The sequence below is a fragment of the Varroa destructor genome, unplaced genomic scaffold, assembly GCF_002443255.2.
Source record: "Varroa destructor unplaced genomic scaffold, Vdes_3.0 BEIS01000005.1, whole genome shotgun sequence".
NCBI classification, from domain to species: Eukaryota; Metazoa; Arthropoda; class Arachnida; order Mesostigmata; family Varroidae; genus Varroa; species Varroa destructor.
The window spans coordinates 38,810,468-38,835,243 of record NW_019211458.1 but is presented as its reverse complement, the minus strand read 5'-3'; the positions used below and the strand labels follow the sequence as shown (position 1 = coordinate 38,835,243).

At 44.0% G+C, this 24,776-nt stretch overlaps 1 protein-coding gene and 1 long non-coding RNA gene across 8 annotated transcripts in view; one reads left to right on the top strand and one right to left on the bottom strand.

Moving 5' to 3' along the window:
- LOC111252004 (low-density lipoprotein receptor-related protein-like) overlaps window positions 1–24,776 on the top strand; it is a 48,832-nt gene that overhangs the window by 10,522 nt on the left and 13,534 nt on the right. For 3 of the 7 annotated variants that reach the window (XM_086989700.1, XM_022809263.2, XM_022809265.2), the window contains exon 2: window positions 13,213–13,522. The exons of 2 other annotated variants lie outside the window; for them this stretch is intronic. In XM_086989700.1, the coding sequence (XP_086845826.1) occupies window positions 13,342–13,522 (181 nt within the window). In that variant the 5' untranslated portion in view covers window positions 13,213–13,341. Of the gene's footprint in view, window positions 1–12,769; window positions 12,956–13,212; window positions 13,523–24,776 lie in introns of all 7 variants that reach the window. 2 more of the 7 variants (XM_086989699.1, XM_022809261.2) reach the window with 2 other exon arrangements.
- LOC147755667 (uncharacterized) lies at window positions 310–8,841 on the bottom strand. The gene is made up of 4 exons (XR_015328034.1): window positions 7,423–8,841; window positions 6,881–7,211; window positions 6,288–6,557; window positions 310–1,568 (listed from the first exon to the last, which is right to left on the bottom strand). It is a non-coding gene; the product is annotated as an uncharacterized LOC147755667 (long non-coding RNA).

Here is a 24,776-nt window from a genome sequence, read left to right as displayed (position 1 = left end):
GCGGTAAGGTATCGGAACATAGATGTCGCATTAGCATCAAAAAAGTTGCTCGATAGAAGTGGAAACATGCTTACTTGCCATTTACCTATTATGAGAAAAAATGTATTACTACATTGAGTTTCTCCGCCTTGGGTGGCCCTACATAATTAGTAGCATTAAACGTTGTCAAAAGGCGCCGGTCTTGTTAGTAAAGTAATTCATAATGTAAGTTCTGCAATGTTATTTATAGATGTTCACAGGACTTATGCAGTGTGTGAGCACGGATGGACTCTTATGTACTGTATAAAAAGAAGGTTAGTAAGTGTACGGACTAGTATCAGGGTCAGCTTAGCAACTTAGTCACATTCGCACATTATACATCTGGTCTTTATTTTTATTTTGAGCTATGTACTATCAGCACGAATGCCACGTATCTTCATGACGGTTACTTGAGAGTATTAAATCATAAAGTGATTTTCTTTCACCTTTGAACTGCTATAAAACACTTAACTTTCATCATCGAACTACTTCTCATCCTCACTCTGTGCGTAGCGGCATCTTTGCCGAAATCTTGTACACCATTGGCGCCGTCGACACTACCAACGTTATGACTACTATATCGAGCACCTGTCGCTTCCCTCGTAGCCTTCACCTCAACGAGTATTGTCAGTTGCCGGTGGTGTGCATTATGTACCGAAAGTAATTTGTTACGCCTTGAGTTCATGTTACCCCAAGAACATCTCTATAAGCTCTTACTTTGTGCTTTTTCCGTTGAGCCGCGGCGCTTCACTAAGTTGCGACTCCCTGATTCTCTGCTGAGTTGGTCCCTGTGTGCATCTCAAATCATTTCACGACTTTCTTGCCCTCCTCTGCTCTTTCGGTTTTTTTACCGCTGCTGTCTGCCGGTAGTACTACTGAAAATGACCTCGTCCGATACTGCTGCTTGCCAGCTTCTTGACAAATCTTAAGCTCTTAGGGTCTGGTCGGCGCGTCCCTCGGCTATACCATAACCCTCAACATAGGCAAGGAAGCCGGAAAAATGGCGTGGGAGACCGTCGATGACCTCAAGCTTAACATCTCGTTGACAAATCTTGCTCCTTGACCCGGCTCCCACCTCATTTCCGATGTCGTGTCATTGTGTCTTGTCATATTATTTCGCTTTGTCTTCTTTAGTCCCACGAGAAAGGCGGGCTGTGTCACCGACGTATTCGTTGTGTGCCTATATGATCCTGTGCTTACAAGTTCTGAGATAAACTTGCCGATTGTGCTCAACGGCGCCCCAGAAATGGTGGAGTGGACGGGGAGTTGGGTTTAGTTAACTTTGCTTTCCGATGGCCCTTCCCTTCGTCCTTCGCTGGGCGAGGCGATCGTAAGGGGGATGGCGATGGCCAGGCCGAAAACGAATTTCTCTAAGCGATCGAGTCAAAAATCCGAGGAACACGCTTTAGGAGGCTCTTCGTTGACGGCGCGTTTGAGAAAAAAACCTTCAAAAAAAACGAACGACTACATACAATGCAGTCATCACTGAGGAGGGTTTGCTTCTGCCGAAACTAGCCGCGGTGTGGGTTTGCAGTTCGGCTGGCACTTAACTGGAACATTCGATAAAAGATGAGGACAGCAGAAATTAAATGGTTTCTTCGATTTCTTTACCTATCGACGTCGATTACTCAAAGTAACAAAGCTAAAAAAACGACTCTGGTGTGAAATCGGGTCGTTATATGGAAACCGTATCCCTCGAAAATAATGAAGAAGCTCATACATGGGAACGAACAGTGAAACAGATTTAGGGAAACACAAATATATATATATATATATATATATATATATATATAACTCTTGTACGACCGTGCTTTGATGTTTTTCGATAATTAGTGATATACAAGAGCGGATTTTCAATTAAAACATAAACATGCAATAGGTAGCCAGACGTTCTTTTTTCAGACATCATCTACAGTCATTATATAAGTGCGTTCGAAATTTGCAAGTTTATTGCCGAGTTTCTGGTGATGTACTTGCCCCATATTTAAGAAAATTATTATCATTTATTGTACTGTGTACTGGCACACATTCAGATTTATGGGTTTAAACGTTATCAGTTATCAACATGCTTCGTCTCTTTCATACGTACGCCGGTTACTTCCTCCAGCCATTTGGCCCTTGGGTATCCACTATATCGTGGTGTTCCTTATTGTTTTGTGTGCCGATCACGCCCCCCATGTAATTACTAAGATTGCTTCCATCGGGACTAGACGAGAGCCAAAAAACATTTTTTTTTAAATAGAGAAAGAAGAGTGATCCTAAACGAATTACAGCTGAACGGAGTTACCATACAGTCGTACTTAATACATACAGGTGAATGTGAGTGTTCGATAAACACACGTATTTAAGGCAATCTGCTCAGCAGGGTCCTACGAACAACAATTGAACAGCGGGACCCCCCTAGTTGTTGGATGCGAGCAAGATTATTAGATTTGCTCCCATTCATCGCCGGAAATGAGGGTGGAACGGTAACTATGTGCGTGCGTCTAACAAAGAATCTAGCTCTGAAGGAACAATTTTCGGCTCAGTGAATCATAGAGCAGCGTAGTACGAGGCGGTTCTCTTTCGAAAGTATCTGGTCCATGTTCTGATTCTATAACTTGATATCTAAGGAACTTCTTGCGTTTGACCGGGAATAAGATGCTTCCAGAACTACTTTTCCAGCATATTTACAGTAGCAAGATCTACGCGTGAACAAACGTTACATGGGAAATACTGGGGTATAAATTTAAACTGGTGTTGGTGACAAGAAATGAATTGCACATATTCAGTTAAGTTTTAAGATGTCACTTAGTGTGCGCAAATATTCAGCCGTGGCTCCCAACAGAAGACAAAACTTCTAGTATACCAGGGCAGATGTACACATATATTTATTTGAGCTTATCCTCTTTATTCTTTTCCTATGAGATCAAGCAAAGAAAATGCGGTAAAGGTATATCGGTTTTCTCTAGAGCGGTAAACGGGATATAAAAACAGGTTAGTTGTGTCCTACTGGCAGGAATCTCTTGCAAGGGGGCTTTTTGGCGGGGGCAGACTTGGACGAGAAAAGGAGGCATACCTAGATATTACTATCTATAAACTTAGTCTCTCCTCGTGGTCTTATGCCATCGTACGCGGCCTGCCTTTCGTTTTTCTCCCTAGTAGAAATCACCTGTTCATGAGCTTTGAGCGTTGTTTTTTCTAGACGGCGATTACTTCAAAGGAGAAAGAAAAGCCTGAGGACGAGCGGCAAAAAAAGAAGTTGGTAAATATAGGAGAAAAACGAGGAGACTTAACTTGTAAAGTTTCATGAAGCCCCTACGGCTATTCCTGGGGCCAAACCACTGCAATCGCCGGAAAACGGAGTTTCGCGCAGTAAAATAATGACAAAAAGGCACTGATAGGAGTAAACATTGAGGAAAGAGAAAAGAAGACGTAAAAATAAGTGAAGGAGAAATGTGAAAGGACAAACTCCTAGAGGGTTTAGTCCGATTTTGTGGGGCCATTTCCTTGTCAGTGGCCTGGTCGATTGTGACGGTGCGTCCATTTTGTTTTCTGTTCTGTTTTGCACTAGCACTGCCAGTATCACACAGCACCAGCAGTGACAATTCACGATAGAACTGACTGCTCTGTTGCTTCCATTGCGAATTTCACAGAGGGCTGACATGCGGCTTCATTATTGGTTAAGTTGATGCAGCCGTTGCCCCGTAGCCATCGTCGCTACTGGTGAAAAAGCTTCGTCTCTGAAGTCAAACTGAAAAAAGAAGAATAGAGAAATGCTTCTCCTTGCTACACAACCACCCGCAATTTCTGTTTCTCTGAAAGGAACAGTAGCAACAGCAGAAGGGGAAGCCGACGACGACGAAAAAAGAAGAGTTTGTATTTTTCAGTTGCCTTTATAGCCTCTCCGCTGCTGAAGTTGTCGGCGCCTCTGGCTTTCCCTGTCGCGTTGGGAAAGAGGGGACATACAAAGAAGGGAGTCTGGGACTGGCGCTTGTACCAAGGCCTCGAACCTGGTGGTTTTCGATTCAAACGAACATTTTGCTTGAGATTCAGCAGTCGCGGTAGAAACTGCAGCGTTCGTGGAGGTTGGCATCAGTTCGGTTCTTGATGCTACAGCTGCTTTTCCGCGTACGGCAGTTATACAGTGCCGATGTTGTGGCAACTGTAGCCAGCCGTCGCTGGGCTTATGGTACTCCTGCTGATGCAACCCTGCTGGCGGTCCTGTGTTGCCGATGGCGCGAGCACCTCTGGATGGAGGGCGGACGCGGGCCCTGCTAAAGGCAGGGGTCACAAGCAAGGAGGCGGAAGAAGCAGTTGAAGGCGAAAAAAGGCTGGCAATCCGTTGAGAGCTGATAGAGGACCAAAGGCCGTCCGGAAGCAGCACAGAGGGAGGACCGTCGCATGGCTTTAAAGCGATAGGTGCGTAGATAGCGCGTAGGGCAAATTTAAAATTGGAATTCAGTTTTTAGAAAGAAGAGTGACAAGCAGCGCCAGATAAAGAAACCAAGGGAATTAAGAGGCAGAGATAGAGATGGAAGATGCAAAAGCTAGATGACGATGATGATGAGAGACGACAGAAGGTTAAGTGAACGGTCGCTGTAATGGTGACGACAACGAACTGGCTCTGGCACCCTCAGCGGTTTCAGCGAAACTGCTTCATATTGACTCAAAGCAACGTGAAGCGTTGCGGACTGTCGCTGAGTGGGTTCTGCAATGAATCTATGCTATGTCTGTGACCCTGCTTGTCGGTATAGCATGTGGCTTTACGATTGGACGTGAGATATGACTGCAGTGAAAAGGTCAGAGCGAAATGAATGGAACATCTTACGGGGGAATTGTGGGTTATGGAGGTGAAGCTGTTCCTATCTTTCTGACATGGTTAGCTTAGTCAGGCAAAAGAACGAGCTAGGCCAGCAGCACTATTACTTACGTATCGTTAAGAAGGACTCCGGTGACAAGGTACTAGAGTGAAGAAAGGGGTCGGAGGGACAACGGAAATAAAACGGCTATGGCTGCTGCCGAAATGACGGTGAAGGGTTGCAAACGCCGAATAAAGGATCATCTGACTCAGTTGTTTTTGCTAACGATGATAGACTGCCAGACAGAGGTGACTAAAGCACGACTTTGGCTTCATGCTATCGATTTGCTTCGTTTTCCCCTTATTTCGCCTAAAGATGTTCCGGCCGCCACAGACTTATACGCGCTGGTCTACGTCTTTTTCCCACAGATGAGCTAACCTACTATACGTTGAATGGACGACGATGGAACCAATGAGTATCTTTATGACAAGAAACGTCGATATGTTATTCGTATGTTACTATACCATTGGAAGTTGCCGCACACGTCCGATCCCTGCTTGCTTGGACAAACTCAGAAGCTATACAGACATACTTAAGAACCTCATAAAACTTCGATTGTGCGTAGTATGTGGGTCTTCGTTATAGTGATGTATTTGGACACTAAATTCGGGGACGCATGAGGCTGCCTAGTTTCGAAACCAAATGTAGTAAGCACGCTGCGTTTCGTGTTGAACAAAACTAATTCTTTGAAGCAAAGCTTAACAGTAATAACACAGGACGTAAAACTTGAAATATGAATTGGTCACAGCATTCAATGGCGCGGTTTCGAAGCAATGAAAGTGATTAAGCTGTTCATTGATGGCTGAAGAATATTCATGATATGTTATTTTCTGCGCGGGTGCAGTCAACATTGCAGTAGCCGAGAGGAAGCATTAACTAGATTTAATATAGGTCTCAGAAAACTGAAATGATTGTGCGATGTTTATGACCTTAGAGGCTCTATGCTACTCGTTTTTTGGAAAGATTTGATTTCCTTTGAAAATTTTCATCGTATTGCACTTTCTCGCCCATGCAATGAGGCCCAACAAAAAGGTCCTTCACGCTGTCCAACTTTTAGCTAGCAAAAAGCGACATCATCGACTGCTACCTTCTGGTTACATCCTCTCCCGTCACTCGTACAGGTGTCGCTACTTACTGCCGGTAGACAAAGCTGTTGCAACAATGTAAACGTTCCTCACATTGCGACTTCATGGCAGTCTAACAGCTAATTTCAGTAATCGGGATAGTTGTCCCCATCGCACATGCTTTCTCTGCTGGAACCCAGCGCTGCCCTAAAATAGTTTATTATACTACTATCACTACTCACTATAGAAGTTTGTGCTTGCAGCGGTAAGCTACAACAGAAGCGCTGCCAGTGGTACGGGATCGGCGGCAGTGGTCGATATTATTGCCGCCCAGACATTGGCTGTCATTATGAACAATGCTTACGCTTGTAGAGGCGGTAGTGCCGCTTCGAGCCGACCGTGCGTTCACTCGCCCGTTTGCTCTTAAAATTCGATTGCAGAATTTGTTCGTCGTCGTCGTTGTCCTTGTCATTGTTTCCTGTGATCTCGACTATAGAATCCTGCTCCTTTTGCTGCTGCTGTTGTGGCTTCTTCTGAGTTGACGCTCTCTTTCATTCCCGATTAGTGAGTAGCGATGTGTTCGGTGGGGGGTGTACGTGGCCCTGGCGGTCGTTATCACCAAGTCGAACTGCCCCTACAGGGCCGGCAGACAAACGAAATAGAATTTATTTTTCTTGGAGAATCGAAATGACAAGGAATCCTTGAGTCACTTATGCTTTACAACGAAACGGCCAAACAGTGAGGCATACAATTACTACTGCCGGATGTCCAACGTAACGTGCTATAATCGTGTCACCGGACACAGCCATATCGGAAGAAGCAGAAATTAACAGATTTTGTTAGGAATGGGTGAGCGAATGGCATCGGCCATGAGGCCGACGACAGTAATTGCAGCCACTCCAGTTGAACAAAATTAAATGCAAGTAAAAATCCACAATGTTACGTTTATAGATTTACGTTTTGGTAGATGTTGAGGGGCGATTTAGAGTGCTGCTTGTTCTGCAACGCGCGTACCCGGGATCTCTTTCGTCATAGTGGGGGGAAGTCGGCATTATTTCCGTGGTCCATTCAACCTTTGCTACCCTTTCACGTAGTTGACTGTGTATTGCAACGGCCGTATTTCGCCGCCGGCATTCAGTGTCACGTAACCACGCGCGATGCCTTGCAAGTGTCAGTAGTGACAAAGATGATGTCTATAGCGTCTGTTGCTGGCAATTGTAACGGTAGCGCACGAAGCCACGGTTGAGAAAAGTCACCCAGCGAACAGGAGAATAAGTGAAGATGAAGCCTTCATGCAAAAAAAACTTCGTTAGCGCACTTCATACATTTGTTGTTCCGTGGGGTAGCTTTTTCTCGATTTTGATCAATTTGTATATGGTTGTGCTGCTGGTGCCAGACAAAAAGAACTGGATGCTTATTTGACTGAGGTCAGCGAAAACGACCTGAATCTTTCTACAACCTCATCCTTACCCGTTCTTGTCAGAGATTGGCAAAGTTACCTGAGAAAAACAAAGTACGCGAACACGGCTCCCCGTACACCTGCAATTCGCAACTTACAAAAGCATTATTATTACAAGAATAAACACGAGTTTGTATTGTATCACCTCGTGTTATGGTTTGCGTTATAGAGTGAAAATAATTTGTATTGACTAGACAAATAAACTTTTCAAGATTCGTAGTGAGTTGTTGATATTCTGTTATGGTTTCATTCAGTTGTGGACTAAAGTAAATGAGCTTCCTAGATACCCTGACCTCGTCTCGGTGATGGCATGGTGGGTTACGTGTTTCCTTGCTAAACTTGAAGGTCATCTGAAGGAAGGACTTGAAGAAGTCATCTGGGTTTGAACTCGGGCGCGAGCGCACGTCGTTTCGTGGCTGGAGCCAAGGTGCCTAATGGCAGTATTGGACGAAAAATTCGAAACATTTAAAGACACCCTGAATTCAACGTGGTGCGAAAACCGAAAGCACGCGAAAAATTACAAATTACTTGTAGGCAAGAAAATGAAAGACAATATAATTTAGTCAAAATTCAATTAATTCGTCGTTCCTGTAAGATCCGATGTTTGAAGGTGAACCTACAAACAACATATGGGCCAACAATGTAATCGCTCACGATTTCCCATCTTTCACGTCCTTCCCCTTCGTAGGTGTAGCGGATGTATATTTATATTCTTGAAAGCATCTCTCAAGATGAATTTTGCTCCATTGTGCCTATAGTGAGGCTGCTATTTTTTTGCACACTCAATTTTAACCCGCACAAAACGTCTCATCGTTACATATAAGAGCTAAGGGTATCGCGGCTAGGGAAGACAAGTTCCAGAAGCGTTCAATCAACAAAAGTTCATAGTTTGGGTCATGTGTATTGTGGACCATTTTTAAAGGCGAAATTGTTTATTTTCAGCTCAGATGATTGTTTCATTAGAATTAGGATTCTGGCAAAAAAACAGATCTGGTTCATTATTTTGTTAGAATCATCCGATATAATCCTGGTTTGCTTATTATTAAATGAAACTGCTTTGATTATGAAGTACGGTGTGGGATTTGTTCTCACTTAATCAGCAAATATTGATTCCGGCCATTTTACAGCATCTGAAACACTTCGATCAACAGTGCATATTAGATAGATGAGATTAAGCAAGGCTCATTATATAGAATAGTATATTGTTTTTGTGGTCTCACTGTGTTCGAAGTTAAAAACCTGCCGAATCACAGAATGATTCACTCAGCATAAGCTTACCAACGTTTCCTATACTGACCAATAACACCCTCGCTCTCCTTCTCTCTACCTATTGCCCGCTTGGTTTCCATTACGCAATAAGCCAGTTCCTGCAAGAATATAGTCGTATTACTACTGCGACAGTGCACATTGTACATTTGTTTGACGCCAATGGATAAATTGATGTCGGTAGTAGAGTAGATAAGAGATACAATATATCATACGCAGTGAAACTTCGATTCAGCTGCTCACAATTTGCGAGTGGCTTTTTAAGGTGACGTTGGATAAGATTGTATTAAAGATGTTACTTTCGCTTGCCTACATCCATTGGAGAGCTCGCAAAGCGGGAAACAGCAAACATTTGGTGGCACAGGGAGACGAACAGGGCAAAAAGTACTGAACAGCTAGATCCCAGAAGCTTCAGCCAGTTGGCCACGACAAGATGGGTCGTTGTGAGACTACGAGCCGAATGGACGAGGAGGACGAGCGACCCGACTAGCTTACACGGTGACGCCGTGCTAAGGAAGTGACGAGTTAGTTTAACCGGTTGGCCGTTCGCAGTTTATCGGCAGATTTCGGCAGTTGGGTGTGCGGTCAGTGGCTTTCAATCGAGCCGGCCCCATGATCGCCCACGTCTGGGCGAAGAAGTAGCAAGAACTAGAAATAGCAGTACAGAAGCTGCAGAAATACTTCTGTCTTGCGAAAGCAGACAGAGCCGGATCAACATCAACGGCTAAAACATAGTGGGATTCGACTGGATGAACTTTGTGTAGGGAAAGTGTTTCGACAATCTGTTTTATGACTTTAGTAAAACAATACGTTGTGTCTCATTATTGGCTTTCTATATATATCTATCGACGTAAGTCGGGCAAATTCGCCCAGCCAGAACGGGTCACCCCATTAAAAATTTAGACATCCTTCACTTTCGAATTGGATGGAACTTGTGCGTTACGCTGTCTATATACTTAACTGCGTACGAAGAGAAAGTTCCCGCACAGCGTTTGTGCCTTGAGAAATTGGTGAAAACACTAGGAAAAATACCGCTCGGACTAATCTTAGAACAGAGCTCCTGGCTCATCGAGGCTGAAAGCATTTAACTAAGTCATCGAATTAAGTTTTTCATTGACTGGTTATTATTGTTAGTCTGATACTAATCGTAAACAGGGTAATCTGTGCACACTGATTTGCTATGTTTTCTGCGCATCGGACCCAGTGTCATCGGAACCGGTAACCCAGTACAGTTTCAACCCTCTTAACAGGCGCAGCAACAAGAGCACCTGCAGTAAGAACAACAACAACAATCATAAAAAGCAATGGATAAATCAATTGGGCAGGCGAAACAATGAGCTGAGACATACGAAAGTGTTCTTTACGAGAGGTCTTTTCGCGTCTCGTGCTTTTTCTTTATTTTTTCTTTCTGCCCTTGAAAGACATAAAACTCTCGTTTGAAGTTCTCAATCTGGCTATCGCGCTGGCAGCAGAGAGGCAATTCCACATGACAGCACCACGAGATGGTAATAGTGACAATTATTTAATAACAAATCAATGGCGTTAGTTTGACCACATCGAGATTGACAGTCTTGATTCCTCAGCCGTTTTGTCCCTGTCTTATCTTATGTTGTCCAATTTAATAGGTTGGACAACGCAGAGTTACCATTGTCGGCGCGCTTTTCAAACAAAAAAACAAGGGCGTATTGCTTTGGAGGATTTCCACCGTAGGGACATCCATTGGAGCTGACCACGCTTTTGACAATGGTAAATTTGTTTTAGGATAGCAGAGACGAAAAAGCCATGCAGTAACATGTAGAAATATTAAATGGTAACGACACTCAAGGTAAGGGTCCGACCGGCCTCTTCGTGTATAGACTCTCGACACTGATCACTGACAACTTCTAGTCCAGGCACCAACGCCTATTACGTCTTTATGGAAAGACGGATGATAGTAGGCCAAACGCAATTTTTCGAGGTGTGGTGTAACGGCTTGCACTTCTCAGTTCTACTGTTTCGCCTTCTCAGGGTTAAAAAAAACTGAAACACTAGAAGTCTTTCCGGATCCATGCACCAAGCATTGTAACAGCAAGTTAGTAACAGTCCGCGGGTCATTTTCATGATATCCTTTGACGATAGAGATGTATGTCCCCGTAATAGTATAGTGGATAACCTAGGTAATCTGTTTGCCTGCTGAACTTACAAACGCGTGGTGGTCTAAGTTCAAATCCGGACACAGACACATTTAGTCTCGCATTAAAAGAAACCAACCGTGTGATGTAATACTTAAGTGCCGGACGTGGAACAAAAAAAAAAGTAAAAATATATATATATATATATATGGGCGCAACCCGCTAATTTTAGCCCATGTCCGTTTTCATGTCACACTTGTTTGCTTATCAGAATTTGTACAGGAAATGTACATTTTTACACTTGATGATATTGAAGCGCGGAAGATGTTTCTGGCCGCTTTGCAGATGCTGGTGCGGGTTTTTTTTCACATGGATGAAAAATGTGGCTTAAGTCGCTGCCGCCAGCATACTACCAACCAAATTAACGTTGCACTCTGTGAGAAAACATAAACTTTCTCTTCTAGAGGGGAAAAGGTGCTTGGTCGTTCGACTTCGTCATGGCAATTTAATACAACAAAAATTAACGGCTATTGTGGATACAGGAATTTCAATTTTTAGTCCTAGCGTTTAGGTCAACTTCAGTAGTTTTTTTAGACTTTTTGTGCCTCTTTAAATTTTGGACCGTTCTTGGTTTTTGCATACTTCGAACTTTTGGCCTGTTATCAGTTCAAAATTGTATTCCATTGGAATTTTTTCATATGTAACGTATGTAGGACCAACACTTTAGTAGGTTTATACCTAGCAACGTTGCCCTACACACGATTACTGTTAGAAAGGTTACTGCAAATTAAAGAAGGGCTATCTTAAAAATTATTATTCAGTTCCGAATGGAAACAACAATCACGCCATTAATAGTCGTATTGAATAAACATGACTGTCAGGAACGTCACTTCTAGACAAGTTTATTGAAATACATTTTTATTAAGACACAGTCTTAAAAACGCGGAAGATAGCCCTATTTTTGTGTCGTATCCTATGTATATGTACGTGCGCCTCCTCGTAAGCGTCCGTGTACAAACAAAAATTGCATATGGAAGCAGCAGACCGAAGATTATTGAGTGACACATAGTGTGTGTAGTGTAATGGTAAGACGAGAACGTTGTATGGCGTTAGCGTGCCATCGCAAATGACCCTTCGCCCGCCATCACGGCGTTTATGGTTACCGCGACCAGGTATGGTTGGCTTACACGCACGAGGGGCTAAGCGCCCACTTCAATGAGTTGGCCGCTGATGGGCAGCCGTTTGTATGCTATATTATTGCTGGGGCTTCTGCTGATAGTAATGCTGGCTTTCATGCCGGTGGCGACGCAGGTGTCGGGATGGCGGCCGCAGCTGCGTGTCCTGTAAGTTGTACAAAAGATGCGCGGTGCGATACGGTCTGTCCCTGTGTATTTGCCGGCCTAGCGGCCAATCGTCGGTTGACCAGTTGCCGCTGTGTCAAGCCATGCTTGCCTTTGTCATGTTACCTGTGTGGCATGCCTCCTCTCCCCGTGTAAGATCCCCTCCGTTCGTTCTCTTTAAACGGCTGACCGCCCCTTCATTAAATGTCGGGTCTGGCTGTCCGGAGCACTAACAGACTAGGTAACAACGAACAGATTTAGTGCTGCTATTGGTGCTATCCGCGGGCATCTGAACTGCCCAGTGGACCAACTGGACCAGACCAGGCAACGTCGTTCACCTCAGCTCCGAGTTACTGTATACGGGTCTTTTACGCTAAGCTAACCACCAGTAACAAACCGTTGCCACACGACATATATAAGGCGTCCGTCCAACGAGAAACACGCAGCGATACTACACTGGCTGATTGCCCTGGGATTCGATCATCGGCCGGTGCCCACCGGATCGAAAATGATGGTGTTACGTATTTGCATTAGCGAAGGCTTCCTTCGATCTACCGTGCCCGGTAGAACACTTTCAAGTCAACGAAAGACTCATAGGGTCGGCGAACGCAAACCAAGACGAAATATCCGAAACTAACCAGGTTTTTCCTTTATCTGAATGTTACCACAGTGTCGACTACTAAAGTGACTCGCTTCAACGGTCCGCTGTGTTGTACTTCATTTCAATGTAGGATACAGTGTACGGGAGGGTGAAAGGGTAGCTGCAAGAGTGCGAACGGACAGCAATCCAAAGTATCCAATGAAGGAAAGCTCAGACAAAGAGTCGCGACCCAGTAACAAACAAAGAGAAACATGCGTAAGTAGAAGCGCGCCAATTCTAGAACATTCGTACGCTGTAAATATTAGCGATACGTGCAGTGCTGGAAGCTGACCAGGCTATGCTGGTCTTCCGCTAGTGCGTCTGCAGACGCTAAATTGGTGAAACTGTTACTTTAATATGTCGAAATTTGGTTTTCTATTTCTGTCGTGCAGATTATTTTATTTTGTGTACACGCTGATGCCGCGCTTCTGCGATTATTATCATTATTCGATTTGTGATCGTACGTCTTCCAGATGTGACTCTGCTTCGAGCTGCTTGACCGAACGGTGGCTTGGCTGCCGGCTGGATTAGCCTGGAGATTCCTGGAGCGGGGAGTGGACGACATCGTCGTCCCGTGAAGGCGACGAGCGGTCCAGAGAAGAATGAAGATCTGTTTGGGCCGCGGCCGAAAAACTTTGGCGACCGCCTTGTCGCTTTTAGCGGCCTTGGGGTTCGCCAGTAGCGGCGGCGGCGCCGCCTCTGCTGCAAGTACGGCCGTAGCGCAACAGAGCAATACAAATAGTAATAATAACAACAACAATGTCCACAACGAAGAAGAACCTGGTACGTAAAATTCATCTAGATTTCGATTTTCTGTCAATTTCATATATCCGTTCATACTGGACTGCTGTCCCTGGCTTTTGAACGGGACATGAGTCAGAAGGGGCTCCTTGGATATTGGAGATCGGGGTGGTTTACACCCTGCGTACCGAAACTGTACAGCGGAATGTAGCTGAACTATAATTGTAGGTAGGTATTGGCCGCTCAGTGTCGTTCTATGCAAAGCTCGGCATCCTTATGTGACAGTGTTCGATTTTCGAGGAATTGGAAATATCCTTGGAACCATTAAAGTAAATAAATTACGAGCAGTTTTAGCCAATGTTTTTATCAAATTATGAACGGCAATTGAGCTTCTCTTTGCTAGAGCCACGGGAATTGATGTATCGAACAACGTAACTAATAACAACTTAAATAATTCTTAGTGATTTTTTTTTGTTATACTTTTTTGTGTTATACAAAATGCTGCTAAGTTATAGAACACATTTTGTTTCTGTATAGTATAGACACGAGCATAAGTATGTTACTGTTGATTCTTTGTTTACATTTTTGGTGTTTCACCGGTTTCCTTTGAACAATGTGCTAGAATAAAATGTAAATCATCATCTGATAGCCGCTGTCTATCGTATGATCTTGAATTTCTCATGATCGGCAATAACGTGGAGGTGTGTAATTTTTTATTAGATAAGTATTTCACATTTCGCAAGCTTTGTTTTGTCGGCACCCCTAAATTGCTTCTTTGTTACTTGACCACCAAGTAAGATCCTGTTACCTATAGTGATATTATGAATGACTGCTATATCTGTACGGGTGTTGTGCTCCCTTTTTCTTGGTTTTTCTGCTACAAAAATAGGGCACGTTTCAATTATTCCGGACTACGTGCATCATTTATAGAATACTCGTGCATCGCGATCATATTTTCATATTGTACGCGTACCTACATGGCCGTATATTGACATTATCAATACAATGAAATCGTAAAGCAAGGGCGGAATGCACGTTTTATCGCTTTGTTTTTTTAAAGCAAAGTGTATTGCTTCACCTTAGCTTTTTCCTCGTTTCCTTATTGCCTTTAAATATCTGTATGACGTTTCTTTTACTTTTCATTGACAACAAATAGCAATATTGCCAAACGGCTAACAATTGTTCAGCGTCCGAGGCGCGCTCCTTCTTTGAAACGTGTGCGGAATGGTGACACACAGGAAAGGTGTACATTCTGATGCGTGTGAGCAGAGAAATTGGTCGTTGCGTCTCTCGCTTAAGCTTAGGAAAAGATCAGGGACGACCGAGAGCTGCTGATAGGCGGGGATGCCCAAAGCAGTATTTGAAGAGTCGATTGCTCTTGCGGCAAAAAGGATAATTGGGACACAGCAACCGCTGGGTGTGGCTTCTACCTTTTGGCTCCGCTGAGCTGTTCCACACAGGCCTCATATCAGGGGTTTGGAGAAAAACTTAAGGTAATTTCGACTTCGGGATCGCGGGGGTGGGTTCGTTGGTTTAATGGCGCGCTAAAGATCGGATAGGGCTCCTTTTAGAAGGTTAAAACGAGGCATTTACTTAGCAGTAGCAGTTGCAATCAGGGTAGTACCGCCGCAAGGGAACGGCGCGGATGCAGTAAGAACTATGCCGAAAACCGGACCAAGTGGTCCCCGAAGAAAGCGAATTTACGCGGGTGCGGCACGCATGAGACGAAATTCGAATTTATAAATCTAAATGACTTCGTGGAAGACTTTCTTTTCGGCGACGATGGGCCAGTGCCATGGATGTTGCCACGGCTGGCGCTACCAATACGGCGGCCGCCGCAATTTCTACTGGGCCGTGAAATAAACGAGCTTCACTCAAGGTGCTTCTGCTTCTGTTAACAAGATGGGGAACATGATCCGTGGTTTGACATGGCAAAAGCTTGACAAATTATATGCGCTAGTTAGCCTGTTTGGTCACCATTTTCGAATCGTTTTGAGTAATGAGATGGAACACGCCGTCGAGGAGTCAAGAGACTACTTTTACTGTCGTATATTCAATGGGAAATAAACTATATAACAAGACTATCCGTGTTGGGCCAAAAAGAACACTGGACACGGAAGTATCATTGGGTAATGGTTCCTCACTTAAACTAATTTCTTATTGATGGGGGCCCCTGCGGGCGCTCTCGTAACATTTGCACACGCAATCTATCTTTGCTGCGTTGATCTTCAGCATGATTTGTTTCCCACCGTCATTTTCTACTGTCCAAACACTAAACATTGGCTATATTTGAATTGGCGGCGGGCTTTGTTAAGTTGATATTCATATTTTTCATTGTTTACGCACGATGGCATTATGTGTGATCAACGAAATAATATACAACGATTATGAAAGTAATTCGTTGATTAAATAGTTTGAGAGGGAGTACAACATGATGGATAATAGAGGTGCAAGTTTTTCGATTTCTATAGAAATATATTTTGCCACCGTGCCGATCCTGGCATTTGCCAGTCCTGCGAATTCGATCACGCCTCCTATAATCAGGCAAAAAGCAAAGGCGCGTTAGCGAAAAGCACATGTTATTTACATGACAGCTCAAGCATGCGCAGGAACAAACCTGATCTGAATACGCGTACGTGTACGTCGAGGTATTTCTCTGATTAAAGAAATATGTTTGACTTGTGTTTAACCGGCCGTATTCTTTAATGGCCAGCGATATTTTGACGCGTCTAATACAGTAGATGGACGAATCGAAATGACCTTGGTACGTCCTTATCAGCTACAGGAGAACAGTGATGTTACTAAGACGCAGATATACACTAATGTGCATGGCTGGCGTGAGCTTTTTGTATTGTTGACCGTTTATACAGAGTAAATAATTAGATGTGAAAACGCTGATTCCTTTAGGTAAAATGCCATTGACCCGCACTTTTGCTGTTTGTCTAAATACACAAAGATTTTTACGAAGATCGAGGGACTGAAGAAAGTTTCCATATGTGGATGCAAGATACGATTCGTTCAAATAATCGGGTACAGGCGTCGCTGATCTGGGACTTGATCATACAACGTTTCAGAAAGTTCACTACCATTAATCAACACAAAACAAAAGCTCTGATTACATAGATTTGCTCCTCTTATTAAACTGTCGTCTGCTCACTTGACCTAAACACTTTTTGGGCTTTTTTTTTTAACTTCAAGGGATTTTTAAACTTCAAGAGTAACAGCATATAGAGTGTGTGGTTCTTCGTTAAAAAAAAATGTATGATATAATCTATAATTTGGTATGGCTAGTTGTTATTATGACTCCTTGAAAGATTTTTATACCAAAGCGGCCAGCCTTTGAGGGTTGCTCGTTAACTCGTATTACTAAGTTGTCAGTCAGGCCTCCGTCTTCTAGGTATATCTGTCGTTTGTCCCGTATTAGGCGTGAACGCTCGAGCCCACAAGGCTAAAGCTGGTGGACTCTGAGCAGACGTCTGATATTTGTTCCCTGTGCCCTTGATGTAACCGGGCAATGCGAGCACCGACTTCAATGGCCTGTACTGATTTACTCGAGTGCTTCCATATGTTACATTACAGGAGAATAGAAAGAGATCCACACAGGGATTTTCCTAATATGTGTGGGGCTGAATCTAGTTCTAGCTTGTTTATAAAACTTAGCTTAACACGAGGCAATTGTGAGCGATGTTTATATCCGAATTTAAAAAAGGGACTGGCCTATTCGAGTTATGATTGTACGGCGCTTGGATCACTATAAAGTGTTTCCGTATTACGGAAAGCTGGCCTTTCCTCGTTTGTATTTCGTTTCTAATCACTACGACAGGGCCAGTTTCCTTTGTTCAGCATTTGTAGCCTGAGAGTAATAAACACAACCGAGACTTTTGATCCAGCTTTCTTCTATTTAGATTCATGGAACAACTCGCATAAGTCATTGTCACAAGTACCTTTTTGTCTTACATTCGGACGTACAGCGAACTTCACGTTTGATTTTCTACTTTGGCGCATTAAACACTGTGTTGAACACGCATAGTAACTGCGAGTGAACACTTGGTGCGACCCCCGAACGGGTACCCAGTTTCTAGTTCTCGGGCTACATTTTTATGTGATACTTTTAATGAACTATGAATAAAGCTTTCTGGCCAGCGTCCAAAGATGCTGTCTGCCAAGTCGGCACAAGACTCGTTTGTTCCATGTCTAGTTATGAGGTGTTATGCGTTTTCGGCCTTCTTTTTTTGCTGTGACTAGTTCAGCTTTATAGTCACAAGCCGAATGAAAAATATATCTGGTGATATTTTATATATTAGCTTTTCCCGTTTCCTTAAATATACTTCCGTTGCTTTCCTGGAACTCGCTCGGAAGTTCTTGTTACGTGTCAACGTTAAGTTAAAAGAATTCTTCGTTTGCACTCCTACATAACTATTCCCAAAGGAGTAATTAATTTTTATTTAAATAAATATCCTTATTATCGTTGGGAAAATGACTAAAAGCATATTTTTGCATAATTTACTTAGTATAAAAGAATGACGAAGAGAATGATTTGTTCTTTCTAGATTTCATATTTCTACCCGTGCCAAGCATGCAATTTAATTTGCATTTTGTCGTGTACTATTTTGACGATAGAGAGATTCTAGGGTTATACATACTAACGAGTGCACGTGCCTCTATAAGTTAATAATTTACCCATGGTCACGCAGGTTGAAGTCTAATGATTCCTTAATCGCTGTTAGCTACTCTTGCCATATATCTCTCCTTTGTCTGGTTCACGTCACAGTGGCCCTTGAGAACACTCGTGATATGCCCATCGTTCGACACCCGATTAGCTTTATGGACCCAGCACAGCCATACTTCTATTGGCAATTGCCATGTAATGCCCCGTCATGGAATGTTCTTTTGTCTAGGGACCGAGGCGTCTAAGACTGACACTTTATTAAAAGGCTCTTCCAAAAGCTACCGACAGTGAAATTGAGCATCAGCAGGGCTTGCTGCGGCGGCAATAGTACCAGCGGCGCTGAGTGCAATAATCAGAAGAATTGTTGTTTAATTAAAAAAAAATAATAATAATTTAAAGAACCTGTATGATGATCTTTAATCGTGATATACTTGCCTACTTTGTGTTATGACTCGCTCTGTCTCTTTTTGCCACGAAATGGCTACAGACTCAATGATCCTTCGACGTTCATCTTGCCCCTTTTTCGACGCACGCCTGAAATTGGTGGGCACTTCTAACGGCTCGCGTCCCGCCGCTGTCGAAGCCTTCGATGACTTTGATGTATCTAAGCTGGTACGTATCTGAACAGCCTCTGTGAGACGGGATGGATGCGCACTTGATATCTGTGCTTTTGATTTGTATGGCACAACAAGAAAGGATGGTGCTACGTTTTTCTTTCGTCTATTATGGTATCTCTTCCGTTTCAGATAATTTCCTTCTATGCTTCTACGTACCCATAAAGTCCGTTTCGTATTCAACGCAGCGTATGGATAGCAGACTGTTTACTTCTCTTTCTACCGCTGCTGTTGCTACTGCAAGTCAGGCTGTCTGCAATTACCAGAAGCCCATTCAGCACTCTGCCTTATACCACATCTTTCGTTAGTCCAATTTGGGGTAACGATCCATCTAACTATGTAACTTTTGAGTATTGCCGGGAACATACGTTAGCCTGGAAGGAAGCTTTAAGAACGCATTTGTCCTGCCGTGCAAATCGAGTGTTAGAAAATGCAATAGGAATCATTCAGTCTGGAAATTAGCCCTGCATGATCATTCGACGCTTGCTGAGTCGAGTCGGTGGTATGTGGTTCAATGCATGGTACATTGAGCCGTAAATTGCGGATCGTAATAGTTGACAATTTCCTTCTTTCGTATGTAAGCGATGGACACTGTTATACGTGCAAGAGTTATTTGGGTAGAATCAAGGTAGCTGGCCTCACCATATAAAAGATCCTGTACAATGGCCGTACGTGCCAGCTCGGCTATAGTATATGGATTTATTCCCAGCATCTCTCAGCATCGGCCCTGCGTTTTAATAATCACCACGAACGAGTATCCAGCTTAGCTGCCTCCTGCAGCCGAATGGGATATTATATGGCCGTCTGCCTATATTTTCTAGGGTAATGATGTGACTGTAGCTCAGTATATGAATGACTGCGCCCGCTCGTTCATAAGTACAGACATATACCCCTAGATCCCCCAGTCCCTCCCAATGTGATGAATATGACAAGCTTTCCAATCAAACATAGTTTGTAACAAACGGCTTTGATGCTGGCTCACTTACTCGCTCGTTCAACAACCAGTTGCTTCTATTGCAACCGGCTTCCTGCAAAAAACACATATAGAACAACAAAGCGAAGCTGCACATGCTGTGCTTTTGGTGACAAAGGAAAAGGCAGGGGCTGCAGGGTAGTCTCCTTCCCGCTCCCCTGTTCGTAGTCTTCTTCCTACTCCTGCATCTCTTCTGTCATATTTTAGGCCGGTACAGCGGCGGCGTGGTTATCCCGCGACGCAAGCAGAAAGAAAGAGGGGCTACAGTGACGCAGCTGCCGCTCGTGGCGGTGGAAATACGCTTATGGCACGTGAGGATAGCTGACTGTGTCGGTAAGTTAGCAGGAAGCGAGTGTGGCTGTAACCAGGAGGCTCTTACGGCAACATAAGAGCAAATTCAAGAAAATAGCTCTGGTCTGCTCCAGTTAGTGTCAGCTTCCTTTTTGAGCAGTCGATGTTGATTATGATACCGCTAATGATGATACTAATGACAACGACGATGCGGTACTCCTTCAAAAAAGCCAGTTTGGTTTCATTGCCACCGCCGTCATTATGCACTGTGTGGCGCCAGGGCATCGTCATCAAGCCGAGTTGGACCAAACTCCTAAGCTCTCCTGGTCCCGTCTCCTTCTTCTCGGCTAGTTCCTTCGGTGACGCTTTGTCGGTAGAATCACCAAGCCGCGTCTATAGCACCCAACTCGTGCGCATTTCTATTGACGGAGGCAAGCCAGCAGTTTCCATGGCCGTAGTGGTACGGCGGACGGTGTTTATAGGCCGCGCTAGTGGAGCCTGCTTTAGACCTGAAACAAAGAAGGCGTTACTTGGATGTACATTTATGTGGATGGACAGTGAGACTTACAGGAGTTGTTGGTGAACGTTGGCTGTCCTGCAATGGATAAGGAATTGGCAGTTTTGAGAGAACATTCACGCTGACTAAAAAGAGTAGGGTTCTCGGGTGTCTGACCAACCCGTTCCTGTGATTAGTGCACGCACACTGAGGGAAGCCCGTCAATTACACCAATGCGGTGGCAGAAACAGCAGCTGTGGTCTTAGCTCGCATCACGCAGTACCGGGAGAGGACGAGGCTGTGAGCTCTTAAAAGGCGCAGGCAGGGGGGCAAGCTCTAATGCCACTTCCCTAATGTTGTTGTTAGACATGTTGGTGAGAAATAGCAGGGCCCACATGGTATAAATAGGATTGCTGCTATTCCAGAAACAAAAGTTTATAGTCACAGAGAGGGCAGTTGTGAGAATACATGTTTTGCTATTGCCGCACGCGTAGTCGACTCATCATCGGGCGGAAATGTGGGCCTGCGCGGAGCAGAACTTGGAGATTGTGCAGTACTAGTAATTTTGGGCTATGCTTGCACGGAAATGGCAAACCCTTTGCTGGGTACTTACACGAGCATCTTACAACTGTTTGATGCGAATCGCATTGTATGGGTTGTATGGGGCCTTAGATACGCTTCTCTAGGACATAACGTTATCCGATAAGGATTTTTGAGTATTGTTTCTAAATTCTATAAGAGCATCTAGGGCGGGACCGTGTGCTTGTTCACAATATTTATATATATATTAATATTCACAATATTACATTCAATACTTCATTTATCAACAATAACGACGGAGCTCTATATATGTACAATCGTATAATTTGGGGGTTCAATACTCGTCAGAACAATGGATACAAAACTAAGGAAGCTGCAACATGTGCTTCCATGATCGTTATGACGATCGCTAAAAAGTGCTTCATTCAGTAAAATTACAGTAAAATTCTATGGAGAATGTGTTCCACATCCTGTTCTCCTTAAACCAATCATAGATGAGAGTGTATGGTATCTCTGCACACACCGAGCCGATAAACAGGTAGCTCTACCGAACTTCTACAGGCGATCGAAACGTGTGTGGTGCGTTTACTCGAAAAACAGTATTATAAGGCTGCGTAATTTGTCGCCACTTGCTATCTAACGTTAGTATTTTGCTGTTATAGATATCGAAAAATACCCAAGTGTCATTTAACTAATACTTCACAGCTTCGGACGATTAACTACTTCGAACGTATTTTGGACAGCGGTCACAATTAATAACATATGAATGGTACCTTGACGTTAGACAAGTCCGTCGTAACGCTCAAGATGAATTGACGGTGCGCCGTTGCAATAGAAATACAATAAAAGTGGCGAGAAATGGAAAATTCATTAGCTCCGTCGTGCACGTACCTAATGGCTGAAAGTGGCGTGGTGCATTTATTCCACAACGTCAATGGCTGCAAAATCTAAACTGTAATGTAGCTGAACGAAAGTATGGAAGCACTCTAATATAAAGAATGGCTACTCCGATACAGCAAGAACACGACGATGATACGGTATCACGGTGCATCCGATCCTCTGCGTTTCAAGTCCGGTATCAACGTTAGGCATTCTATTAGAAGGTTGGTTCCCAGCACGAAACGAACCGTGCGTGCATGCCCGGATTCGAACCTGAACCACAGCGTGCTTAAGCTATCGCGAGAACGTAATGCATTCACCCCGACTAACTTCAACAAGCGAAAAAAAATAAGGTGAGCCTTGGCGGCGTCAAAAACGTAGTTATCCTAAAAACACGATTTGAACGTTGCATTATTTTCCTGTTCCATGCACCAGGTTGAAATGTCGATTAAACATCGTTGCGGATGTTTCGTTGTTACTCGAATGAATCATGCAAACGACGAGAAGATGACACGCCTTACACTCGGATAGGCGAAACTTCCGGGTTCAAACGCCTTACCTACGGTAAATTTTTATATATATAAGCAGATCATACCGAGCATGTTGCCTTCTAGGGCAATCCCGACAGTCAACAATTGAGCAGCATTCAAACTGGCGTAAAACTCGGAGCGATATATAGGTTAACAAGAAGCTTTACGCTGTAAGAGTTTTCTTCCTGTATAGAGCAAGACATGCCGTGTTACTCCATAAATGAGTTGCACGAGCGTAATAAAGCTGATCAGTGAGATAGAAAGACAAGTTCGTCCATGGTAAAGCTTTCGACTTATTCAAGAATCAATGTCGCCAGCGGTCTCTCTTCTCTCCCTGGTTATATAATACTAAATAACGACAAAAAAGACATACCCTAACAAGTGTATGCTTTTATAACTATGACAGCCAACATTACCTCACCCACGTGCAAGATACGCCGGAGCGAACAAGTTTATTCGAGTACAATGTGCAATGTGTGTGTATAATTTAGTAACAATCGAAAACTTAGCCTAAACCTAACGTAAGTTACCAGGTAAATCTGGTGGGAAAACGTTTTCAGTGTTTTTCACTCGATCTCTTTTGTAGCAAATTTGAGGTTTCGGAGTATCTAATCTAGAATATTCCGTCTATGCACCATCGTCTTGTTTTTGGCACGTATCTGAAGCGAAATATCAGACATATGATGGCCATTTGCGATGCAAAAAGGCTATCTAAGCTCTTAACCGGCCATGAGCACTGCTAAGCTGGCGCCGCGCTAAAAAGATAGAACGGTCTCACCGTCTGCTCCGTGCGCACATGTATTAATTGACGTAGAATATATAATGATCTATCTGCGGGCTTCCTGATATATAATTTCCTTGCTTATAATGACGTACATGGAGGACGACAGGGTAATATTCCGTTAAAGGTAGCCTTACAAGCAGCACGACATGTGGACGCGGTTTCTTCGGTTGTCTGGAGCAGGAACTGGGCTGTGTGTGGTCTCTCTTTCTTTCTATCTCATTTTACCCGAGAGGTCTTAACCGCTAGGTTCTGCCGAAATCCCAACCAGCCGAAGAGGCTGAGCTGTCTTTCGTACGTCTCGTTAAAACTTGGTCCTAGATCAGAGAACGGCCAACAGGCTAGTGATCCAGGCCTGCAAGCAGTCAGAATCGTACAAGACGTTAGGAATCTTTCTGCTTGTGTGTGCGGAACTTCTTCTCATGTTTTTGTCTATCGGGCAACACGGCATTCATATTTGGTTCGGGGAAACCCCGGTCCGCCTTCGCACGTCCATCTCGAGAAATAATCGTCTGCCTGTGTATGCTTGTTTTCCCATATGTTGTATGAGACGATGTCACCATGACAATAATAGTGAGCGGGACCAATCTAAAGTTTGAAACTGTCTTCCTCCTAAACTTCCTTCTCTATTCCTGTAACATTCCCGCAGGGTCTCGGTGCGCATAGCTATCCTTATAGCTGTTTTTTTTAAAAAGCAAGCGGGCGTATGTGCTGGCAGCGAGTTTGTAAACTGATCCATGGTTTTCAATGGCCCAATACCGTCTACCAGTATTTTGAACGAACACTGACGCCGTCAATTCTGTATATTGTCGTCTAAAGGCATTAGGTTTATATGGAGTAGTGGATGTGATCCGTCTAAGAAGAGGGTTGCAGAAAGTCTTCCTATAAATAGGCGCATCTTCACAAATACACACACACCATAGATCTACGCGCAATGTGTAGAAGTAGCCGGTATAAGAAGTGGTCTCTTTTTTTTTTCTTTTTATTTTTTGTTTGTGAAGATGCCAAGGAAAAAAGAGCAGGCTAGGCGCGCCCGTTTTCAGGGATCAGATCGGAACGTTCTAGGAAAGGAATTGGTCATAGCCACTGGACGGGCGGGCGAACAGATGGTTGGCGGATAACAAGGCTAGATGGGATAAATGGCAAAGCCAGCAGCAAGCGACGGAGCATGCTGCAGTGTCAGACTATTACCCCGCTGCTGGTAATAGAAGCTGCTGAGAGTGCGCTCCCGATTGTGATTACTTCATGGGGTCAGCCGAATTAGATGCACTCACCCCACGTTGGGGGGAGCGGGGGTAAGCCATTTTCGTCTCCGACTGGCTTAGACTGACATTGCTGTGTGCTCGGGTATTGGTGCGAGTGCAAAACTTGTGGAGGCGGACAGGGAGGCGCTTGAGCGCGTAGGGCTGTGCCCTTGGTTAGACAGGGAGTGCAAGTCAATGGTTGGGGTGAGATGTAGAGAAAAGGAAAACAACTAAGGGCAACCGTCGTTGCAGCCGCCACTGCAGAAGGGTCCGGAGACT